This window comes from Penicillium psychrosexuale (genome assembly GCF_028828465.1).
Source record: "Penicillium psychrosexuale strain IBT 29551 chromosome Unknown utg000002l, whole genome shotgun sequence".
Lineage (NCBI taxonomy): Eukaryota > Fungi > Ascomycota > Eurotiomycetes > Eurotiales > Aspergillaceae > Penicillium > Penicillium psychrosexuale.
The window spans coordinates 5,614,577-5,632,117 of NW_026643187.1; the positions used below are offsets into that span (position 1 = coordinate 5,614,577).

General features: G+C 49.3%; 7 protein-coding genes across 7 annotated transcripts; 4 read left to right on the forward strand and 3 right to left on the reverse strand.

The window, feature by feature from the left end:
- Window positions 1–71: 71 nt before the first annotated feature.
- On the reverse strand, window positions 72–728 carry N7518_003278 (uncharacterized protein; the record flags this gene model as incomplete). The annotated part of the gene is made up of 1 exon (XM_057184205.1): window positions 72–728. One exon carries the CDS (start codon window positions 726–728, stop codon window positions 72–74), a length of 657 nt encoding a protein of 218 aa, XP_057045655.1.
- Window positions 729–852: 124 nt separating this feature from the next.
- Window positions 853–2,957, forward strand: agd3 (putative extracellular serine-rich protein; the record flags this gene model as incomplete). Its single annotated transcript, XM_057184206.1, has 2 exons — window positions 853–2,634; window positions 2,691–2,957. 2 exons carry the CDS (start codon window positions 853–855, stop codon window positions 2,955–2,957), a joined length of 2,049 nt encoding a protein of 682 aa, XP_057045656.1.
- A 2,948-nt stretch (window positions 2,958–5,905) lies between these two features.
- On the forward strand, window positions 5,906–6,877 carry N7518_003280 (endo alpha-1,4 polygalactosaminidase; the record flags this gene model as incomplete). The annotated part of the gene is made up of 1 exon (XM_057184207.1): window positions 5,906–6,877. One exon carries the CDS (start codon window positions 5,906–5,908, stop codon window positions 6,875–6,877), a length of 972 nt encoding a protein of 323 aa, XP_057045657.1.
- Window positions 6,878–11,150: 4,273 nt separating this feature from the next.
- On the reverse strand, window positions 11,151–12,453 carry N7518_003281 (spherulation-specific family 4 protein; the record flags this gene model as incomplete). Its single annotated transcript, XM_057184208.1, has 3 exons — window positions 11,151–11,471; window positions 11,736–12,093; window positions 12,233–12,453. 3 exons carry the CDS (start codon window positions 12,451–12,453, stop codon window positions 11,151–11,153), a joined length of 900 nt encoding a protein of 299 aa, XP_057045658.1.
- A 779-nt stretch (window positions 12,454–13,232) lies between these two features.
- N7518_003282 (NAD-dependent epimerase/dehydratase family protein) lies at window positions 13,233–14,543 on the forward strand (the record flags this gene model as incomplete). The annotated part of the gene is made up of 1 exon (XM_057184209.1): window positions 13,233–14,543. One exon carries the CDS (start codon window positions 13,233–13,235, stop codon window positions 14,541–14,543), a length of 1,311 nt encoding a protein of 436 aa, XP_057045659.1.
- A 724-nt stretch (window positions 14,544–15,267) lies between these two features.
- Window positions 15,268–16,047, forward strand: N7518_003283 (mitochondrial 54S ribosomal protein mL54; the record flags this gene model as incomplete). Its single annotated transcript, XM_057184210.1, has 2 exons — window positions 15,268–15,745; window positions 15,797–16,047. 2 exons carry the CDS (start codon window positions 15,268–15,270, stop codon window positions 16,045–16,047), a joined length of 729 nt encoding a protein of 242 aa, XP_057045660.1.
- A 255-nt stretch (window positions 16,048–16,302) lies between these two features.
- On the reverse strand, window positions 16,303–17,153 carry N7518_003284 (glutathione S-transferase family protein; the record flags this gene model as incomplete). Its single annotated transcript, XM_057184211.1, has 2 exons — window positions 16,303–17,051; window positions 17,105–17,153. The coding sequence occupies 2 exons, from the start codon at window positions 17,151–17,153 to the stop codon at window positions 16,303–16,305; spliced, it is 798 nt and encodes a 265-aa protein (XP_057045661.1).
- Between the last annotated feature and the right edge of the window lie 388 nt (window positions 17,154–17,541).

Below are 17,541 nucleotides of genomic sequence, written 5' to 3' on the forward strand. Positions count from 1 at the left end.
AGCTCAATCGTCGACTCTGCTTCGGCATCAGTCACTGTCACTGTCCCCTCCGGTTCTTCCAGCGTCCTTACTCAGAGTGGGTCGTCGTCTGTTTCATCGGCCTCTTCCAGCTCTGCTGTTTCGTCTGCCTCAACCGTTGTTGCCAGCAGCTCGGCTTCTTCTTCCCCTGCTTCTAGTGCTACTTCAAGTGCTAGTTCTTCGTCAATCGTTTCGCCGTCTGAAAGTTCTTCGGTCAGCTCGCCCGCCTCGTCTACTGTTTCCAGCAGCCCGGCTTCTTCATCGCTTGTCTCAAGCGTCACTTCTTCATCGGTAGTTTCATCTTCCGCAAGTTCTTCTGTCAGCTCTACCTCGACCGCTGTTCCTAGCAGCTCGGCTTCTTCGTCAGCTGCTTCAAGTGCTGCTTCTTCGTCAGCAGTTTCGTCTCCTGGAAGCTCTTCCATCACCTCAGCCTCAACCGCTGTTCCTAGCAGCTCGGCATCTTCGTCGCCCGCTTCAAGTGCTACCTCTTCGTCAGTAGTTTCGCCTTCCGGAAGCTCTTCCGTTAGCTCAGTCGTTGTTCCCAGCAGCTCAGCTTCTTCGTCGCCCGCTTCAAGTGCTACTTCTTCCTCGGTGATTTCGCCTTCCGGAAGCTCTTCCGTTAGCTCAATTGCTGTTCCAAGCACCTCGGCTTCGTCTGCTTCGAGTGTTGCTTCTTCGTCGGCAGTTTCATCTCCTGGAAGCTCTTCCATCAGCTCAGCCTCAACCGCTGTTTCTAGTAGCTTGGCTTCTTCGTCAGCCGTCTCAAGTGCTACTTCTTCGTCAGTTGTTTCGTCTGCATCTGTTTCCACAAGTGCTTCTTTGACTACCCCAATCATGTCGTCTACCCTCATCTCAATCTCGGCTTCTGCAACCGCAAGTGCCACCCCGCTTAGCCACGCTGCCGTTGCAGCTGAAATTCTGATTATTGCCAGAGATGCTGCCTCTGCTGGTGTGGCCAGCTCTGGTCTCAATGGATACGGTATCCCATTCTCCACTCTGATTGTTCCCTCTGCTGGTGTCGAACTTCCCGAACTCAATGGTACCGCCGGGGGAAACTTCGGTGGTATTGTCGTTGCCTCTGAAGTCAGCTATGACTATGGTACCCTGGGCTTCCAGAGTGCCCTGACCACCGATCAGTGGAACCAGCTATATGCTTACCAGCTTGAATATGGTGTCCGTATGGTCCAATACGATGTCTACCCGGGTCCCAACTATGGCGCATCTGCTATCGGCGGATGCTGTGACGGCGTTGAACAACTTATCTCCCTCACTGATACTAGTGAATTCCCCACATCTGGTCTGAAGACTGGCGCAGGTATCAGCACCACTGGTCTGTGGCACTACCCTGCGACTATCAGCAACACCACCTCGACCAAGCAGTTTGCCGCGTTTGCCCCCACCACAGGCTTCGAGACTGAGAGTGTCGCCGGTGTGATCAACGACTTCGATGGCCGTCAGCAGATGGCCTTCTTCATCAGCTTCGACACTACCTGGAGTTCTACATCCAGCTACCTGCAGCACGCATGGATCACCTGGATTACCCGCGGTCTGCACACCGGATACCGCCGTGTCAACCTGAACACCCAGATTGATGACATGTTCCTCGAGACTGATATTTACTCGCCCGCTGGTACCACCTTCCGTATTCGCGCCGAGGATTTGACCAACATTGCCTCCTGGATTGATACCATCAATGCCAAGTTGCCCGCTGGCAGTTCTTACTTTGTTGAAGTCGGCCACAACGGTAACGGAAACATCGAGAACGCTTCCGATACCTCGGATGCTGGCTGGGATACTTGCGGAGCTGCTATCGAGTATGATTCGCCTTTGGACACTCCCCTCGAGTGGATCAAGCCTCTTGGAACTGGCACTGACCTGTGGCCCGCCACCCCTACTGCTTACGACTGGAAAGCTACTTGCACTGTCATGGATGAGCTCCTGGCATGGTGGACCACCGAAAGCAACCTCAACAAGTTCGGCCACATCTCCCACACTTTCACTCACGAGGAGCAGGACAATGCCACCTACAGCGATATCTACAAGGAGATCAGCTTCAACCAGGCTTGGCTCAAGCAGGTCGGTATCGACAAGGCCACCAAGTTCACTTCCAACGGAATCATTCCTCCTGCCATCACTGGTCTGCACAATGGCGATGCCCTTCAGGCCTGGTGGGATAACGGCATTGTTAACTGTGTTGGTGACAACACCCGCCCTGCCCTTCTGAACCAGGAGAACGACATGTGGCCTCTTTTCACAACCGTTGCCAACAACGGTTTCGATGGTATGCAGGTCAACCCTCGTTGGGCCTCTCGCATCTACTACAACTGCGACACTCCTGACTGCACCGTCGCGGAATGGATTGCCACCTCTGCTGGTGTTGGTGGCTTCCAGGACCTCCTGGACATCGAGAAGGCTGAGACCATGCGTCACTTCTTCGGTCTCTTCCACGATCCTTACATGTTCCACCAGGCCAATCTCCGCAACGCTGATGTTAACCCCATCACCATCAACGGTGTTGCTGAGAAGTACTCCATTATGCAGGCTTGGGTTGAGACCCAGGTCCAGGAGTTCATCCGCCTGGCTGAATGGCCCGTCGTCACCCTCACCCACCAGGAGGTAAGATAAATCCTATCCAATACGCTACAATTCGTTTCATGTGCTAACCTTCATAGATGTCCGCTGCCTTCCTTGCCCGTTTCAACCGTGACAAGTGCGGCTACTCTTTGAGCTACGCCACCAGCAACCAGAAGATCACTGCCGTCACTGTCTCTGCCACTGGCAACACCTGCACTGACCCTATCCCGGTTACTTTCCCTGTTGCTCCTACCAGCACCCTGGGCTTCGCTACCGAGCAGCTCGGTGCTGACCCTCTGACCGTCTGGGTTGAGCTCACTGGCTCCCCCGTTACTTTCACTCTTTCCACCCCCATTTCCTTTTAGGATGTCTCAAAGATGATTGACCTGTCTGCCTTCATTTGACAGGTCGATGCACTTTGCATCTTTTGGCTTTTGTTGATCGTCCATCGCTCTCATTTATCTTGTGGATATCTCTTTAGATGTCAATAATGGTTTTTATATATGTGAAGGAAAAAACAGCCCTTGTCTTTCTGTTGATACGAATATTGAATGTCCTGTATTTTAATAATGCCTGGAAATATCATGTATACTATATGATATACAATGATGCTTTCCGAATGGTCTTCATACTTCAGTAGTGTACAATATAAAATTAGGGCTCAATCCGTGCAGAGTAGTAAACATCATTCTTCGTAAAAAGCAACACGAGCACAAGCCCTCGCATTCTCGGTACTACTCTCCGAACATGTCATCTGGCGGTCTGGCGGTGCCATCGGCAATTCGCGCTGCAGGTCCGAGGTGACAAAGTCTGCAACGGTTATACGAGCCAAGGGATTTCCTGATCCGACTGATCCAGCGCAAGGCATGGAAAAGACTTCCAGCGCATTTCGCACGGTCATGCACCCCATACCCCAAACCAAGAAAACCCAAAAAAAATCTGATTTCCACCGATGAGACTAAGTCCAAAATCAATCGATCGTGGCAAAAACAAACATCCATGGACCCCGTTTACTCCATACGGACCAGCCAAGGCACCAGAAAGCAGTCTAGAAAGTGGGTTCAGAGCCTAACTTGTCTCACAAACCACTCTATCACCCCACCCAACCGAGGACGCCATCCGGGCAATCGATCTGGTGCCAAGCAAACTCGGAAAATAAAGATCGTGTCTCAGAAGTCGGAGGGATCCAGTGGATGTAGACTAGTGCAAACGCAAGTGGCTGCTGTAAATGTCTGAGATATACCGGTACGCACAGAGTATATTCTACATTCTACCTAGATCGTCTTCCTGCGGGGTGGAGGTTGTAGGGTTGGCATGGGGCAATGTGACCCGGTCATCAGGGTCCAGACCTACGCTACGGCGGGGAAAAGCATAGATGTTGTATGTTGGATACGAGGGGTTCAATGCAGCCGTTGCATAGGAGCTACTCGATTGGGTAACAAGGAGGCTCAATACTAATTTTGGATCCATGGATGGCACCATTTCGGTGATATCCGCTTGAATACGGAGTAGGTTCCTGGGCATTAAGCCACCCGGTCACGGATTTTTAATGTGCTTTACTCCGGGCTCCGTACTTTGGACTTTGTGCTAGTTACCAAGAATAATGTATGAATAATGTATGCTGTATGTCATGTCATGTAACCCTCCCTGCTTGGATGAGTTTGGGTTTTGGAGCTCATTCTGACTTCTGCTACTGTTGCTTTCGTTCTTTTATTCCTGACTATCCCTAGCAGCGGCAGGTGCCAGGGGCAAATGTTACGATAGATAGAATGCGCTAGAATAAAAATCCCTTAGCGTGTTATGTATTCTAAGCGAGAGACATTGACAGTCACCATTTGATGACTTGTCAAACAGCGAACACTGGAAACGGTTAAGCGCGATCTTGGCAAGGGCTCGAAATTTCTGTCTCGGGTGCAATTATCAATATAGAAACGAGACTAACGATCTCGGGACTTCGTATAAAGTCCCGTGGACCTGTTTCGGTTAGCGGGTGTGGCGTCTAGAGATTTGCGCCAAAGGAAAAATCAGGCGATCGGGTTACATCTGGACTAGCGCCATCGGGTGTACTTTTCTCTGGTAGTCTATTTTAGCGTCGAAGGTGGAGAGAGCGGGTCATGGAGGACGATTCAACAAAAAAAAGTTCAATTCGAAACATCCAACGTAGAATAGGCAAACGGGGTAATAGTAACAGTAGCATTGCATGATATTATGGGTTACTACCAGTGTTGAGTATTTCAAGTATAGATGCTTCGTTATTAAACTAGATCTGCACATAAGCGTCATGCAGAGAAGATTTCAAAGCATCAGATGATAGCCCAACAGGTCAGCACTAGGTGGTTTTTAGACTGTCAAAAGTCTGTCCACTTGGGTTAGGATATCTCGTGTTGGTATTTGCAAAACCGTCTTACCTCGGCTTGGTAATTACGACATTAAAATACAACAATACCATTTTCGTGACAGAAAAACTCAACTCCGATGTCGCGATTCAAGACTTTAACGCCGAGGGGCTTGCCAGCACATGCATCTATCCGTTTGGTTTATTGGCAATGTTTTGGGAACATTGAAAGTGCAGGGACTTTCGGTTTCCCCTCGAATCCTGATGTTATCCACTTTGTTTATTATACAACATACAACATACAACATGGAAATAAATAGCCAGCCTAGTAGTGCTTGGCAAACTGATACTATTTCCCTTTTTCCCTTCTTCTATTTTAAGCGACAGATCAGTCTCTTCATCCATCTTGGCAATTTAAAATTCACTGTCAACCCCTAACTAAGCTTCCATGGGTTGCCATTAGTTCACGTATAGTGTACACTGTACAGTAAGACGATATAGATCGCCTGATCACATGAGTAGATCAGATCAGTAGGTTCCACCGGATGTTTAGTTTTCGCCCCTTGGACTTTTCCAGTGGAGTCCTGACCGCCCTCGCCCTCTATAGCCCTTTAGGCATCCTCGTTTTCATACCAATTGATCACCACCTCCCTTGCCCGTTCGAGTATTTTCAGGGTCTTCCGTCCATTTTCTGCCGATCCAAGGCTGAGCTTTGCTTTTAACGTCCAGGTTTTTCCGTACCCTGGGAGATCAACCTGCGCTCTGGGCCCTTGACTTTGAGCTTAAAGATGCCTATCTCCCGAATTGGTGCCTGCTGATCTCTTCGTCTCTTCTTTTCCCTCCTTGGCCTTCCCCATACACCTTCATTATATACAACTACCCCGCGATTTTGGGCTATCTCAACCTTATTACACACTAAATTTCTCTCGTTTTATCTCTCATTTATCTCTCAGTTCACAGTCCACCTTAATCGGTGAAATGTCGTCCAAGACGGGCTGGTGGGCTTGGTCCACCAAGAAGAAGGTCCTTATCATTGGATCTATCGCTCTTGTCATCATTGCTCTAGGTGTCGGTCTAGGTGCCGGACTGGGAGTTGGTCTTCATCATGGCGGAGGCGATGATAATGATAACGACAACGGCGGTTCCGGCACAGGTTCCGGAGGCACCGGTTCCAATACGACAACACCAACAAACACAACCGTGTGGCAGCCAGCTGTTGGCACCAAGTGGCAGATTATACTAAAGGCCGACGATGGCGAACCAGTCACCACCTCAGTGGACGCGCCCATCTACGACATTGATCTGTTCGACAACAACAAAACCGTCATCGCCGCTCTCCGGAAGAAGGGTCGCAAAGTGATCTGCTACTTCTCTGCCGGCTCGTACGAGAACTGGCGCCCTGACGCCAGCGACTTCCTCGCCTCAGATAAGGGCAAGAACCTCGACGGATGGCCCGGCGAGAAATGGCTGAATGTCTCATCCCCCAACGTGCGCAAAATCATGCAGGCGCGTCTCGATATCGCCGTGACTAAAGGCTGTGACGGTGTCGACCCTGACAACATCGACGGGTACGACAACACCAACGGACTTGATCTCACCGAGGCCCAGGCTATCGACTATGTGAACTGGCTTGCTGCCCAGTCCCACAAGCGCGGTCTCTCCGTTGGCTTGAAGAACGGCGGAGGCATTATCGACTCTGTCATTGATAATATGCAGTGGTGTGTCAATGAGCAGTGTGCTGAGTACGAGGAGTGTGATACCTATGCGGCCTTCATTGAGGCCGACAAGCCTGTCTTCCACATCGAGTACCCCAAGGGCGATAGTACCAACAATAACAAGTCCGTGACGACCAGCCAGGCGACTGCTGCTTGTGATGCCAACAGCGCTGGCAACTTTTCGACTGTTATCAAGAACATGGACTTGGACAATTGGGTTGAATACTGCCCTTGAATATTGAATACTGTTCGTGAATACTGCATGTTTGAGGCCTTGTGCAGAGTGGGCTCGTCATCTAATTTGGAGTTTGTCATTGCATGTATAAGTACTAGACGTGATACTTTCGGCATCATCATTCATAGCTTCCATCATATTTCAGCGTGTATTAATTGGTCTTGAGAGGTGAGAAGAAGTAAATTGGCAACTCCTTACAAAGTACACGCCCAGACATCCAAGAACCCCTGGAACGCACTCGTCGTGTCAGCACATACCTCACGAAGAGCACCTTCCCTCCGTGTCAACTTCATCACATCAATTCCCTCAAAACCACGCCATCGGTTAAATTGCCTTCGGCTCACATGAGTCACATCAGCTTCAATAGACGGCAATGAGGTGCACCACACGGCACAGCAACTCACAAGCCCAAAGAACCGAAACCAAAAACGCCATTTTGAGAACACAGCACGCCCATTACAATAGTCCAGCCCAAGATGAGCACATAATCGGCATGTTCTACCTATTTAAGCCCGCTAGCCTTAGAACAGTCACCCGACATCCCGAGTTCCCTTCCCGAGGTTTTCCCAAGATAGTACTATGCGCTGTCTCCGTACTCAGCTCCTCCTCACCCACTCTATCCCGCACACCCGTCATCATAAGCTTGCACCGGCTCTGGGCACCGGCTCTAAATAATCACCCCATCAAAGCAACCACCAGCAGCGCCATCGTTGGCGACTCCTCTTATTTACAGCCACTGCATATCCATAGCCAATAGTCCGCAGTAGCTGTGGCTGTGGCTACTGCCGCTAGTGAAATATTATCTCCGGGTCTTCCGTGCGCCCGGGTTATTCATGGCGTGACGTGATGGAGAGATTGGGCGAGGTGACTCCGTACTTTACTTTACTCAAGTCTGGCTTTTGTAGCGGATCAGCCATCCGTCAATAGCGGTTATTTTTCTTTTTACTTACAACACGAGGTATCGGACGTTGTTTATGGCGGAAGCGTTGAAATACACGGATACATAAATGTCCGACCCGAATAACTAGTATGTGCATGTAGGTAACAGGGACTTGATCCCAGTCCTATTTTTTCCCTGCATCTTGTTTCGCCACCATGTGTATAATTAGAGACTAGTAGTTCGTTGTTTCTGGACTCCGGAGCAAACAAGGCAATTAATTACAAATACGCTCTTGTCCAATTGGCCTGATGAAACAAATCGGGCATTTTAGCGCACTGGGCGGGCATGGAATTTCCCAATGGAGACGGACGTTAGGTTGGTCTTGGCGGTCTTGGCATATGGATGGGTCGAAGCGCGAGATTGCTCTGATTGGTTAGGTTTGAGAGTTCATTCAATATTCAGTTAAGTTCGGGTCAAGCCCCCCTGGGGAAGTGGATCATCCGGTAATTTTTTGATCGTGTTTGTGTATTGTGGAAACTTTCGAAGTTTCATTACATACATACATACGAGAGTGTTGATATCGTTATTTACGGGTATTTTATGTGTCAACAATCAGCCTTCGAGTTTATTTTCCGCCATTGATCTGTTTGAGGCTGTGCTAGTTATGGACATATCATAACTAAAAAATCCTAATGGGGGATCCCTTGCATAAAACCCCTGTGGCTGGAACTTAAGTCACACGTAGTGTGTTACAAATTGAGATAGGTACGTTGTACTATTTTTCACAATGTGCTATATTTCATACCAATTGCGAGAAAGAAAACCGGATATCCAGAATCCTGAATCAAGAATCTCCTCCGCAAAGGCGCTTATCTCTAGCATCAACCACAGTTCGACTGGGTTCGCATGGAAAAAATTTGCATATCGCACGGCCGATCTCGGTACTTGGTGCTCCGTACTCCGTCGGTGAACACGAGGGAACTACAGCTCCCGACGGGAATAACAATATCAATGGCCAGTAAAACGCGCTCCCTTTCGGACTGTTTTTTTTTCCCTCTCCGAAACTGGAACCCGGTCCAACCCGGCCAGAACCCACGTGTAGGTATACTATACCCGCCTACCAATAACGCGCGAACCTTGGAACCTAACCTGCCTCGCGCGTGGTGCAGCAGCAAGAACCAAGGGCGCTAAGATCGGTTACCCGAGTGGCTCGCCCAGATAATAGATCTACCCCTTGTTCCTGAGTGGCTGGGTATTTGTACCTGTGTGTATGGAACTATGTGCACCCTCCACTTGTTTACATTGATGTCTATATTATGTACTCCGCTCTGTGCAAATCTCTGCAACGCGACCCAGGGCTGCTATATTGAAACTAACGGGGTGGCTTGTGGCTTGGAAGACGCAATGCCCAGATTTGGTAATGGGTCATACTAAGCGAGGATATATTCATGAGCTGACTGCCTACGACCCATGGTTGAACCAAACTAGGCATGAATAGCCTCGATTGAAATGCGCGATTTGAATCGGTGGCTTTTGGAACGATCAGGGCGGGCGCCATGCGAGCTGAACCTCAAACTTGGATGGAGACTTGTATGGAGACCTGGATGGATATGCTGGCGCGAACCGTTCGGAATTTATTTGTTCAGATTCGGACCGTGTCCACCCATGCATGTTCGTGTAGCTGATCAAGCCGCAGCCAAGCCCACCGTTGTTCATTAGTTTTCCCACTTTTGTGCTGTTAGCGCCCCAGCGATCGACTAGTTCTAGTGCCAATAATTCAATTTATTCAGATCTAGCTCCTATGGAGTCGAACGGTCATGCAAGACAAGACTGATTGGCTATTTCTCTACAGTTTTAGTCAGTTCTCCCCAGCGGCTACTGGGCGCACCGTGGCCAAGAGATGGGATCGAAGAAAAATTCTCCGAAATACCCGGCCATGCCACGAGGTATGTATGTAGTTAGTGGCTTCCGCCACCGGCGCTCGGGTTCAGGGGTATGGTTGGAGTTTTACAGGTACGGCTGAAGAGCAAGGGTGGGGTGGACGAGACGGTTTCCCAAAACTGTATCTCGGACCGAGCTACCAGGGAAGAACCTAGTTTCTCCGGAGGCGGAGATGTATGCAAAATCATCTCCAGGCAGAGGATGAATATTGCTCGTCACTGTGGTATTGTACATTGCACCGGGGACCGGGGCGGGGGACGGTGGAAGGGTTCATTGATATTGAAATTGTCAGCCATGTTGTCATTGATGTAACAACATACGACAGCCTGGTTCCTGGAATATGACCCCGTTGGAATGGGACAGGTCGGGTTTGGAATTCGGTATAGCCGCAGTTGCACACGTTAAACCTGCAGACGGAGCCTTCTGTACGTTGTTCATGTTCCAACGCAGCGTTGTATCCGGGGACTGAGTTTGTCCTATGTATAGCGATGACCTATGCCAACGGTAGATGCTAAGACCCGACGTCTGTTGTCTAGTGTCTCACTACTGTTTCAGTCTTTGGTCTCTTTACACCATCTGAGACGACATACTTTGGCTTATATTAATAGCTCAGTTCTGTCACAAGATGTTCCAGTTGAATATATCCCAAACCTGAGTAAAGCATGATGTCCATCGTTAATTGAAACGTTGTGTGTTGCAGGGTTATTTTGGGAGTATTTCCGAGCTTGAGATGGCATTGACTGGCCTACAAGTCGCATATGCATGTCTCATCTCATCTCATAGATCGATCGGATGGGCGGTAACTCAGACATATTCCAAAGAATAGAATGGTCTAAATCGAGACCCAGAAAAGGAAGGCGCTTGCATTTCCTTGTTGTCATGCTGTCATGTTGTAAACGTTGGCAACATTGAAGTTAAATCAAGCCACATCAGGTTGAGCCACGTTTGACTTATACGGAGTACTTCGTGCCTCGTATCAAGATGGCCCTACGACTAAAACCCACTCTCGGATTTTAATATATCCCTATACTCCGTGATCCAACCATTGCCACATGTCCCAATTGACAGGTACTTGATTAGTGGGGTTTAGTGGTATCCATGGTATTGTGGTATTTTAGTCTTGGCGAAAGGACGAAAGGAAAAAAACAGAAAAATACCACAATACATACTTGTAATGTATTATCCACCTGACTCCACCTTGACTTAAAAAGTATAGCTCAACTCACTTCAAACAAAGACAGCTTGAAAGGATAGACGGGGAAAGAGAAAGAGAAAACTTTTATTCCAGATGGACTAAAATGTGGTCTGAAAACCAACTCGTAGAATCATTAAACCAAATGAGTGAAAACATGCTAGCTATCCAAAAAAAATATATGTGCACATACTCGCTTGATCCAATTTACATCACCAGTGCACAACTTAAACAAGTAATCCAAAGTAGAAATCCAAATCCTAAGCTGCCATCAGGTCAACGAACTCAGTCCACTTAGACCCAAAGGAGGCATAATAGTTCGTGCTCAGATGGGTGATGTAGATCTCATCCGCGACCTTTCGCACCTGCTTGACCAGACTGCGAAGATCCTTGCCCTCGACCGACTCAGGCACCGAGTGAACGATGGCGCAAAGTTGGGTACGATTGCTGTCCGAGATGCTGCTGAACAGCTTAGCGCCTTGCCGTTCCCGGAACGTGGTGTAGGCGGCTTCGAACACAACGGTTGAATCAGCTGTAGCCAGGTACCGAGAATCCGGGACAGCGCCGGGGTTATGGACGACCTGATAGTTTTCGTTAGCTCAATGGACTTCGCCTATGTATCCCGGATAGGGAACACATGGTGATGCAGGCCGGGGTGGAATATGCGGCGTTGGAATAGAATTCAATAGAGCCATAGTGTGGCTTGTGAATGGCCCGCGAGGGAAAACGGAAAATCAGATAAAACAAATAAAGAAACGCGGATATAGGGCGACGATGATGCGAGACAGGGGTGGTATGGTATGGGGCAGTCCATAAGTGTAAAGTAAAAACATTACAGTACTCACAAATTGATCAGGGCCAAGAGCCTTGAGACCCTTAACGAAATCTGTGAGCCCCTGCAGATACGTCAAGGTTTGAGCTTCGTATTGTTGAGGAGTTTCATCGAAGAAGATTCCGCGAACCGCAAGGTTGGGGTCGGAGGAATTAGTCGGCCAGTCCGCATAGGTCTGAATATCCTTGCGAACCTCGGAAGCATTGCGCTTTCCGTAGGAGGTATACACATAGCCCAACACCCGCACATTGTCGTACGCAGTGAGTTTGGGGATCTCGCGGGTGTAATTGCCATCCGGGAGAGAGTCAGGGCCGGGACCGTTTCCTGGATTGATTACGACGGTAAAGTTGACATCAGGGTGGGCGGATATCCTGTGGCGTTCAGCGGCTGTTTTTCTGTATTTTTCCTTTCTTTTCTAATTTGGATATAACGGCGCAGCATAATGTGGCTGGCTACCGCATAGCAATTTGGGGGAGAAAAGGAAAGGATAAAAAGGGTTTAGAAACATACACATTTTCCAGCGGAGCCCACGCCTCAGGAGCAGGGTATACGTAAAGTGGAACGAACACCTTCGCCTTTGGACCCATGCTATTTTTCTTGTGGAGGGTAGTGACCACAACGGAGGGGACAACGGCGACAATAATCACAATCAGGACCACAATTGCCAAGATGAAACGAGACAACTTCGACTTCAGGCACGTCCGGTTGCTCACGTGTTTCTCAGTAGACATAATGGGGGATTTATAGAGAGAAAGTTGAAAAGAATGAAAGTGGATTCGCGAACACCGCCGTTTACATATGAACGTGAATTTTTCAGAGCATGGCTGTCTGAAAAAAAAAAACCAAAATGGAAACAGGTTGATCAACACGACCTAAGATTTGGACCCTACGGTCGATGGATCTGGGGCGACCAGATGCAGTAAGGTGTCTTGGCCAAGACCTAGGAAAAAGAACCAAAATAGAACAAAATCGAAAGAAAAGATTTAATAAAGAAAAAGCGCGAAAGAATAAAGAAATACAAGAATAATTCCATTATTATACTAGCTCGAGAAGCCCTGACATACTGGTACGGAGCACGGAGTAAAGATAGAGGCAGTTAGGGCATGCGAATGATATCCCAAGGTCCAGCCGCATGTCTGGCCCACCAAGGGGCATGCCTGGTTCTGTTCCAGTTCATTATGCCCCCCCCCTCTTGCACTCGCTTTGTGCTTTTTTTTAATTCCGTTTATACCTTAGGTTCTTTTCTTTCTTTTTCCTTTTATTTTTGCCGAGGGCCCGTGCTGAATCCTCATTCGTCAAGGAAGATGGCATAATATATGAACTCAAACGGAGGATCCGATCGAGCAACGCAGGTACCTCGCTTGTTTTGTATAAAACCTTGGTGGAGGGCCCACCGAAGAATCGGGATATCTTAGTCTGGTCATATAAAAACATAGATCATTTTCTCTCTTTGTTCGCAGCGATAGCATACCTTCCAAGGTTACCTGGCATATATCGTCAACTTCCCATCATGATTGCGCCAACATCATTTTCCTCGTCGAGATCCGACAGTCCTCATAGGTCTGATGCAAGCAGTCCTGTGCAGTCTCCCATCGCCCTGGACACACCTGTAACAGAGGCTGGAGACCCATTCGACAATCTCCATGACTTGTTGCACAGAGTCCCTTTCCAGAGCCACATTCTGGTCACTGGTGGCCTCGGTTTCATTGGTAGTCACACCACGCTTGAGCTGCTCAAGGCAAACTATAACGTCATTGTGATCGACAATCTTAGCAATGCATTCGAGAATGTGTTCGATCGTATCAGCCTCTTGGCCAAGAAGCACCACGAGAAGAATGGAACGAAGATGCCATCTCTCCGGTTGCATGCACACGATTATCGTGACGCCAAAGCTCTTCAGCCACTGCTTGAGGAGTACCGTCTCCCATCTCGGTGGGGAACTCCCAAGTCGAGAATTGCCGGAGTCATTCATTTCGCAGCCTATAAAGCCGTTGAGGAGAGCATTCGGAAGCCACTGAAGTATTACTCCAACAATGTCAGCGGGCTTGTCGACTTTGCCTCAACACTCGGAGACTTCGGCATCAAGACCTTCATCTTCTCCTCCTCCGCCACCGTATACGGCACCCTCGCCACCTCCGGTCTTCCATTGAAAGAGGAACTGTGTGTTCACAAGGAAGAGGTGTACACAGATCACAAAGGCACACAACAATCCATCCAGCCTGGATGCACTGGCATCACCAACCCATACGGACGCACGAAATGGATGTGTGAAACCATCCTCGCCGACTTGGCCGCATCAGACCCCGAATGGACCATTGTTGCACTCCGCTACTTCAACCCCGTTGGCTGTGATTCTTCCGGTCTTTTGGGCGAAGACCCAAGACAGGCACCAACAAACCTGCTTCCCGTCGTTGTCAAGGTCATGACCGGCCAGTATGCCGAGCTTTCGATGTTTGGTACAGACTGGGAAACCGAGGATGGCACTGCCGTCCGTGACTTCATTCACGTCAGTGATCTGGCTCGTGGGCATATTGCTGCGCTCAGCTCGGCCAACGAGGGCAAGTTGACAGAAAATTTCCGCACGTTCAACCTCGGAACTGGAAAGGGAAATTCCGTCATGGATGTGGTCAGCACCATGGAGTCTGTTATCGAGAAGCCCATTCCTCGCCGTGCCGCGCCTCGTCGCGAAGGTGATGTTGGAGCTTGCGTTGCGGTCGTCGACCGCTCGACGGAAGAGCTTCAATGGAAGACAGAAAAGAGCTTGAAGGACGCCTGCCAGGACATCTGCAACTTCTTGGATGTCAGTGGTCTGTCTTCATAGCGCGTTCCTCAAAACTCTTGGTCCGATATGGTCGTTTATGTTTTTTTTTTTTTGCCTTTCGCTTGTTCCTAATACCTTCTCACCGAACAATAGCCCTTCCGAGGCATGTGTTTCAGTATAATGATTGTCTGTTTTTATGTTTGTTTAGCATGTGCATAGAGTTGCATGACTCCGAGTATTCTCGGTCGGTCCCTGTGATGTTTTCCCCTTTGGGTGTACAGAGTCATTTACATACGTCGCTTTGTTGCTATATTCGAATTGACAAAAGTTCCCATTTGCCATTTGATCCTTGAATTGTACAGGTTCTCGATGAACACTGATAGTCGAGAACTAATCATTAGTTGTTGACTGGATGGTGCAAAGATGTGTGATCTCATGTTCCATGACACTTTACACAACCAGTTTGGACGCCTGGATAGGACACTTCGGGGTTTGCAGGAGACTGATGATATTCATTTGCCTCGCATGTAGTCTATACACGGGCTAGATCCTTGTAGCAAGAAATGAAGCTGTCCTACGTCGTTGACCATATTTGTTGATGCATCACGTGACTGATCTCCGTCTTGGCATCAAATATGGCCGCAGTTTTCTGCGACAGCCTTGTCCGCGCGTGTGTTATTGCATCTTCAATACAATTGGGATTCCTCGTCGCCTAGGACCTTCTATTGAACATTTCAATACCGTCCTAGTCTATTCCCTGCCTTTCTCTGATTCATCCACCACAATGATCTGTAAAAGCTGCCGCACGACAATGCTGTCCCGATTCAACCAGCAGCCAGTGATCCGGACGGCTTCAGCATGTGCGCGCCAGCTGCCTCTGGTTCGCAGCCAGTTCCGCTCATACAGCAGCGATAACAACCCTCCTGTGGCTGCTCCTCCTTCCCCGTCCGCCCCCCGACAACCCACGGTCGGCGACCTCACAACTCCGTCCGCCATCTCCTCCGCTACCCCCGGCATTTCTCAGCCTCTGAGCACGCCCGAAGGTGTCCACACTGATGTCCACCCCGGAGCTTCCACACATCCCACTTCCGTGCGCCCACCGAGCAGCTGCCCAGCCGGAACCAAACTGAATGGACTCAACTACTTCAAGAACAAGCCGGATGTCTTCGCTAAGGAGGATTCCGAGTACCCAGATTGGCTATGGAATCTCTTGGGAGATTCCAGCAAGGAAAAGACTAAGCAGGGTGGTGTTGACCCAAGCAGTAAGTACCTCCTAGAAATGCCGTTTGCATAAGATGCTCACCCCGTCGCAGCCTTGAACAAGAAACAACGAAAGCGTTACGACAAGAAGCTGGCCGCTCGTACTGGCCCCCTCGCTGCTAAGATCCCCGCCCACCACAACGCTCACGATATCACCCCCGCACCCTACAACCGCGACGCACCTTCAGCGGATGCCATGGCCGATGCCACCGAGGGCTTTGAGCGACGCTCGGAGATTATCAGGAGTGCCCGCGACGCCAGACGGAAGGCCATCAAGGAGTCCAACTTCCTGCGCGGTCTTTGAGCTGTTTCGTATCAGTTCGAGTAGAAACCTGAAAGGGATTTACTTTGCTTGTTGGGGTTGTGTCGCAGGCGCCCAGAACCACCACGATGTTGCATTGGATATTGGATAGCCTGGGCTTTTCGGAGCACCCGGGATGTATTATTACATTGATTTCTTTTTCGATTGTGCTATATATCAATGATATTGTCTCAGATTAAGCTCGCCTCGGAGTATCCCGAACAGCCAGCTCTGTCTCAGAAAGTCGAGGTACATGATTTATTGGGAAATCGGCCACTCCTTCTCCTCCCCTTGCCCTTCAAGCCAGGGTAGACAAGCTTCATAAAACGCTTTCAACTCCCCATCCCCAAGAGCAAGAATCTTCTCAAAGGTACCCCGGTCAAAGCGCTCATAGAAACCCAAAAGTGAAGCGAGAATAATATCCGCATAGCCAGCACTCTCACCCTCCAAAAACGGCCCCTTCTTCCCCTCCTTACCCTTCAGCATCTTAACCAGTGTTCCCATCTCCTTCTCGATAAGCTGCCACAGCGCAAGCAACTCCGCCTCACCCGTCGGCCTGACCTCAAAAAGCGGCTTCCCGAACGCCGCAGAGCGCGTCCGGATAAAGTACTCCCGTCCACGCTCATCCAGTCCAGATGGAACTCTGGGAACGATCAGCGACTTGGTACTCGGTGCGATCAACTCCACTATCTTGTCCACGGCGACCACGAGCGAGTAACTTGCGTCGCCGGAGGGGAAGAGCGGGGGCGACGGGTACAGCTTGTCGGTGTACAGGGCGATCGCCTCGGATTCCATTAGCACGCCGTCTTCGTTGCTGGTTATTGATCCCTTGTGGCTGATTGCCGGTAGTGTGTAGGGTGTCGTTGACTTGGCGGGTGGGACGCCATGCGCCTTGAGTAAAGGTGCGATATCCGGGTATGAGACCCAGCTTTGGGTGTAGGGGATGCCTTTGAAGTTAAGGACCATTCTGGTCCGGAGAGTTCTGGGAGACCATGACTTGGAAGGGCCTAGTTGGGTTAGTTAGTTGTCTGTCTGCACTGAGTCATCGTTTGGTCCGTACCCGGTAGGTCTGATAGGAGATCGAAGAAATGGATTTTGGATCCAGTCATTGTGTAATTGTAGATTTTGTATCTGGTTAGAGTTGAAGTCGAGTTGTTGAGCTGTTGAGCTGTTGAGTAACTACATGTAGTTCTATTTATACAGCCCTGGAGACTTCGGGGCGGGGGTTTGATTTATCAGCTGAAATTCTTTGGAAGCACAGAAAAGAATATAAGCTGATCAAGAGGCTTTCCTTTCGTTAATATGCTGTTAGCATATTTTTCATCGAGGCTAAGCTGCGAGAATGAAGGTAGTATTGAATAAATTCATATTTCATATCCAACTAATAAATACATCAATTAATTCGAATACCACAGCCAAAAGTCTCACTTCATATCCACGATATAGAGAGCGCCACGTTGGCAGGGAGCTGGAGCGCACGGGTCACATGGGGATTTT